Source organism: Dromaius novaehollandiae, unplaced genomic scaffold, assembly GCF_036370855.1.
Source record: "Dromaius novaehollandiae isolate bDroNov1 unplaced genomic scaffold, bDroNov1.hap1 HAP1_SCAFFOLD_30, whole genome shotgun sequence".
Lineage (NCBI taxonomy): Eukaryota > Metazoa > Chordata > Aves > Casuariiformes > Dromaiidae > Dromaius > Dromaius novaehollandiae.
In genome coordinates this window covers 3,840,017-3,846,346 of record NW_026991333.1, presented here as the reverse complement: position 1 = coordinate 3,846,346, position 6,330 = coordinate 3,840,017, and the positions used below count along the sequence as shown (strand labels likewise).

At 53.0% G+C, this 6,330-nt stretch overlaps 1 protein-coding gene across 1 annotated transcript; it reads left to right on the top strand.

Annotated features, from left to right (window-relative positions):
- The first annotated feature begins 3,337 nt into the window (after window positions 1-3,337).
- On the top strand, window positions 3,338-4,264 carry LOC135325857 (olfactory receptor 14C36-like). The gene has a single exon (XM_064503824.1). The coding sequence runs from the start codon at window positions 3,365-3,367 to the stop codon at window positions 4,262-4,264; it is 900 nt and encodes a 299-aa protein (XP_064359894.1). The 5' UTR covers window positions 3,338-3,364.
- The last annotated feature ends 2,066 nt before the right edge of the window (window positions 4,265-6,330 follow it).

Sequence of the window (6,330 nt, the reverse complement as noted above, 5' to 3'; positions counted from 1 at the left end):
AACTAGAGATGAACCCTTATGCTTGTGCAAACATGCATGAGTTAACACTACTTAGATAATACTTGCTTAGCATTAGCAGCTAAATTTGCTGAAGCCTTAGGCTGCACTGAGAAAATATGTTGAATTTTTACCTAGTTACATAAAGGAAGGCCCCAGGGCGGGTTCAGGCTGGAAGAGAAGAAACTTACAGCCGACAGCAGAAGCTGCAACCGTAGAGATAAGAAAAGAGGTGGCCCGCCTAGAGACAATGAAAGGACCCAACAATGAACGGGAAGACCCCAGACCTAAAAATTACTATTGGTCTGAACTATTGCATCAGGGGTGGGGGAACTTAGATTGTAAGGGTATAGTTGCCCAGGGATTTCCCTGTTTGGGGTCCCCTCCTCTTCGAAGGCACTCAGCTTGATCTGTAATTACTGCACGTATGTTATTAAAATTTATTTCGTTCCGATTTGGCTTCGAACTTCTGTCTCAGCGAGAACCTGGGGTCGGACCCTGTTATGGTAACTGCTGAGCCTAACTTTCCATAACAGTTTGGCACCCCAGGTGGGACCCTAGGCCACCACTGTTGGGGCCTCTCATCTCCAAACGATCATCTGGCGCCATCGGGTGAGTTGACCTGGGATCTTCAGCAACGGGAGGCACCGAAAGGGTGAGTCTTAAATTCCCGCCTAAATTCTATATTCTGGCTCGGTAATAAACCGCACTGTAAGGGGTACACAGGCTGATCACCGTAAGGCATAGCAGGTCAGTGTTAGGGAAAGTGAGGCTCAGCAGTTACCATAGCATGGCCAGGCTCTGATGAGAGAAATTACAATGCTGTAACTGGTCCCTCTGCATTATTTAGAGAGGCACCACAGATGGTTATTTTCGTCTACTTCAGTGAACATTTCCCAGGAGGAGGGAGCACAAGGGACAGAAGAATCTGTGCCTTCTGCTGGGCCTCTGCTGCTGAGTGGGACCAGGCTCCTGGGACAGAGGGAGGTCATGGCAACCTGGCAGCACTGCTGAGAGACTGCTGGGTCCAGGAGCAGCTCCTCTGCAAAGAGCAGCAGGGCTCCGGGCACTGCCTGTTGTTGCTGGCATAAGGTGAGATGAGAGAGAGAAATGAACGGCAGTGTGGAGTGGGAGGACAGAGGAGAGCTCGTTGTGGGAAAAGTCTTCACAGCCTTTGCATGGTAAGTCTCTGGCTGCAGGGAAATACTACTGAGGTTCCTGGAGTGATCTTCTAAACCCATCCCATTCTACAGCTGATAGATTCAGGCACAAATTCAGCGACCTCTGACAGGACAGGTTCATTCTCTCCTCGAGAAGGGGCTACATGGCTCAGGGGTACTCTAGCTCATGCACAGGACGTGTCTGAGGGTCTTTTCAGAGAAAGGTCAGAAAAAGGCTAATTGAAAGGGATGGAGCTTTCCTTTCTGGTAAAAGCCAGTTAGGACTAAAAAACCTAGAAAAACTAGATCCTAATCTTGGCAGGGGCAAAAAAGGGAAGAGTCTTCTGGTTTTGCAAGGAACTTGGACTCCCAGACCTTCACTCCCAGAGATCAGTAGGTCTGTGAGAAACTTCAGCAAACCCCCTCGACCCCACGTCAGCCTACAGACAGCACCAGCACCACCTTTATGGCCTCAAGAGGGTTTTTCTGACCTGCTCCTTAGGACCTGCAAGCACAGAGATAGCCCTACCTAATGCCCTGTCCCAGGCAGTCTCTGCAGGGCAGAACGGAGCATGCAGAGGGTGGGATGGGGTCTGTGAGCACCAGCGGGGAAAAGACGCTGGGACAGAGAAAGAGCTGCCAGCAGGGACAGCTGCAGGCAGCAGAGACGGGCAGGGAATGAGAGGGAACTGCAAACAGAATCGCCATGGGCAGATGGACTGGAGCAAATCATGGTCAGTCCCTCCGATACAGACACCTTCCTCCGAGCCAGCCCCCCGTGTCTCCTCTCCCACCCCATAGAGCCTCTGCCCTGACAGCCATGGAGTCCAGGCCATGAGCCACCTCCTCTGTGGCCAGACCTGCAGCAGAGGAGAGGGGCATCTCTCCTGCCACGGGCCCATTTCATGCTGCCTGGCAAAGGGGCTGAGAGCGACTGCCCTGCAATGCTGCCGTCTGCGAGGCAGTGTGTGCACCTGGGGAAGGTGAAGGCTTTCCCAAGGTGCCTGTCTGTCTGTCTTTCTCTCTCCTTGTCTCCCTTTGCAGCAGGATTATCGTGTTGCTCCTTGTTTCCCCTCCTGTCCGTGCTGCTTCTGTTCTCTCGGGGTCCCTGGGGCTGGTGGGTTTTCAGCTGCAGTTCAGACACCTGCCCTGCGAGTCCTCAGCCTCCTTTGTACCTGTGCAGCTCCAGGAAATGCAGTTGATAGGGGTGTGAAATGAGCTCACCCTCCTTTAAGGAGAGCCCATCTTCTGTCCTAACCATCCTTTGACCATTTCCCTGCCATGTAATGCCCGGCTTTGAGCTGTGCTCCGGAAGGGAACTGCTGCCTCATAGCATCTCTGTGATGTCTCAAAGACATCCGAAGAAGCTGCAGAGATGCTAAGAGTACGGAAATGGTGGTGGGAAGCTGTATACGAGCAGCTGAAAAGAGCCCTGTGTGTCCTTGGCTAGCGGGGGAGTGTGCAGACCTCGCTCTGGTGCCCTGAGAAAGGGTGAGAAGTTTGGTGCTCCACAGTTTGAAACTGGACTCCTCTGCTCTCAGCAGTGGCTGGTTTCTTTTTGGGGTAACAGGTGACTGATCATCCTCCAGCTCAAAGAGGTGTGAGCAAAGGACAGCTGGGAACAAGGCTAATAGACAGACAAGCTGTGCTCACTCTGCACAAAGAGACAATGAATTGTTTTTCTCAGGATTCACAGTAGAAATGCTGAGAATTTCTGCCCTTGAGAAGCACTCCCCAGGTGTGACAGGAGCATCTCAAAGAAGATAAGCATTATTAAAACGTCGTTAAAACTCTGTTCCTCAACCTTCATTGTTTAGAACTGGTGTTGAAGACACTGAAGAGCCCTTCCATATGACAAGGGGATTTCACCTGAGAGAAATTGCAAATGTCAGAGCTGGTCACCCCCATTCCCATGTTCCCACTACTGAATGGCAGGGCTGACTCCTCTGGAGCCCATGGACAGAGGCCCCTGATCCTCTCAGCACACCCAGGCAGTGCAAAGTGGAGCTCAAGGAAGGGTGCTACACACAGATCCTCTCAGTAAAGGGAGAGGCAGTATGGGGGGGTTTTATAAGAACTTGATGATTTGGGGGGTTTTTACTTAAAAAAGTTTCCTAACTTCTTAATGTCTTTTCTTCTTTGGACAGTCACACATGCTTGGAGGAAGCAAAAGGTCCAACAGCAGCACCTTCAATGAGTTCCTCCTCATGGCATTTGCAGACACCTGGGGGCTGCAACTCTTGCACTTTGCATTCTTTCTGGACATCTACCTGGCTGCCCTCCTGGCCAACGGCCTCATCAGCACAGCCATAGCCTGCAACCACCGCCTCCACACCCCCATGTACTTCTTCCTCCTCAGCCTCTCCCTCCTTGACCTTGGCACCATCTCCACCACTGTCCCCAAATCCATGGCCAATTCCCTGTGGGACACCAGGGCCATTTCCTACTCAGGATGTGCTGCACAGGTCTTTCTGTTGGCCTTTTTCTTGTCAACTGAGTATTCTGTTCTCACAATCATGGCCTATGACCGCTTCATTGCCATCTGCAAACCCCTGCATTACAAGACCATAATGGGCAGCAGAGCTTGTGTCAAAATGGCAGCAGCTGCCTGGAGCAGTGGATTTCTCCATGCTCTCCTGCACACTGGAAACACATTTTCAATACCACTCTGCCAAAGCAATGCTGTGGAGCAGTTCTTCTGTGAAATCCCGCAGATCCTCAAGCTCTCCTGCTCAGACTCCTACCTCAGGGAACTTGGGGTTCTTGTGGTTAGTGTTTGTTTAGGCTTTGGATGTTTTGTTTTCATTGTTGTCTCCTATGTGCACATCTTCACTGCTGTGCTGAGGATCCCCTCTGAGCAGGGCCGGCACAAAGCCTTCTCCATGTGCCTCCCTCACCTGGCCGTGGTCTCCCTGTTTGTTGTCACCGCAATGTTTGTCTACCTGAAGCCTCCCTCCATCTCCTCCCCATCTCTGGATCTGGTGGCAGCTGTCCTGTACGCAGTGGTTCCTCCAACAGTGAACCCCCTCATCTACAGCATGAGGAACAAGGAGCTCAAGGACACACTGAAGAAACTCATTCAATTAGTACTGTTTCAGCAGCAATGAACTGTCCATCTCACCTCACGAGTGATTTCTAATTTATCTCAGGCAACTCTCATGCTTTGGGCATTCTCTCTGCGACAATCATGTTTGTAAATGCTTGAATTCACCCCACTTCTCCAGCAGCACAAAGCCCATCTCTCTGACCTGGAGGCCTTCCCTAAATCTGCCTGTCTCTGTGTCGGGGCTGGCCTCCCAGGTAGCATCTCCGTAATAAAAGGGGATTTCCTCAGTACAGTGCCTGAAGGTTGGGCTCTTCTTCCCCAGCTGGGGCCAAGAATGTGCTCAGGGAGTTGCACCCCAAGAGGCCCTTTGCTGTGCTTGGTTTTTGTATCAGCTGAGGGGCATGAACTCATCGGGTGATGTGCTTGGGAATGAGGGCTGGAGTCAGCTGTCACTTGTGAGTGGCCAGTGCCCCCGGGGTGGATGAGTGGCCAAGTGGTATCTGCCAGGGACTGTCTCCCATATTACAGGACTGGCGACAGATGACCGTCCTTCTGGAAGGGAATATGGATCCACCCAGAGAGCACAGGGGATCTCCTGGGACAGCATGTGCCTGGGATGGGCAGTGAGGGGACACTCACAAAACCAATTGGAGTCACCCAAAGGTAAAGGGCTAAACCAAAGAATGCACTGACTGAGGGCTCAGAAATCTCAGGAGAGGCAGAGGAGACCCAGCAGGCACAGGGAAGGGAGCCTCAAGACTGGTTCATGTCATCTAAAATGAAAAAAACATTCATTCTGCCAAATGACACGTGAACCCCTCCTGAGCCATTTGGACTGCCTTGTGTTTGCTTCAAGCATCGTCCACAGCCACAGCCCCTGGGAGGGGGTGGACAGGCGCAATGGTGCTCGTCCAGCTGGGTCTGCCCTGACCACCACGGCCAGTGGTACTCCCTGCAGCCGGCTGGATGGGCACAGATGGGACCTGGCCCTTGCTGTTCCCCCCAAGCATGTCATTCAAGGAAGTGCTGGAAGAACAGGCCTGGAGGGATCCTCATGGCACTGCATTGCCTGTGGCTGTGATAACCGATTGTCTCCCTCCTGCAAACACTTCCTGGGTCAGGCGCTTGGGGACAACCATCTGGCAGTGCTCATGGGAATCCATCAGGACCATGTCCTCTGGGTGGGCAAGGGGACCTCAGGCACTTGTCACCCTGTTGGAGAGCAGCTTGGAGAGCAGAGACCTGGGGGGAGGAAAGAGAGGTCCCATGGCTGGCAGAGTGAAGGTGCTGCTGTGTGCCTGGGGCCAGGGCACTGCCACCTCCGAGGCCCTCTCCTAGCTCCTGAGAAGCTATTGCAGAAGCAAGCAAATCCCAGAGAACAACCTTCCCCACACTGCTGGGAGTCAAGGAGAGGGTCACTTCTGTGAGAGAACATGACAGGCCAGGAGCAGGCACATGGCTGGGGTTTGTGTTTGTGAGGTCACTTCTGCCCCAGGAGCTGCTAGGCCAGCAGCAGGCACAGGGCTCACATATGGGGCTGTAAGGTCACTGCTACCTCAGAAGCCGGCAAAGGGCTTCAGTGCTGATTGTGAGGTCACTTCTGCCTCAGTACCTGATTGGTTGGTGTAGGTTCCTGGAAGTCACCTGTGCCTGTGCTGCTGTTAGGCCAGAACCAGGTTAATTGGCACAGGAGACTGTCCTGGAGGGCAGAGAGGCCATGGATCCCTCGTGGATCTTCAGGGACAACGTCCTCAAAGCCCAGGAACAAACCAGTGTGATGTGATGGGAGTCAAGCAGGGCCTGGCAGGAGAACCGCATGGATGACCAGGGGCACCCTGACTTAGGAGTTCAACCACAGGAAGGAAGTTCCCGGAGGGTGGAAGGGGGAAGAGGCTGCCCAGGAGGCAGATAGAAACGTTGCCTGTGGGTGCAGCGATGGAGTTAGGGAAGCCAAAGCTCAGCTGGAGCTGGAGTTGGAGCTGGAGCTTGCAAGGGGTGGGGAGGGCAACCAGGAGGGCTTTTGTAAGCATGCTGGCAGCACAAGGAAGGCAGCTAAGGAGAATGTGCTCTCACTGCTCAGTGGGGCAGGGGACATAATGACAAAAAAGCTGGATATCTCCTTGTCTT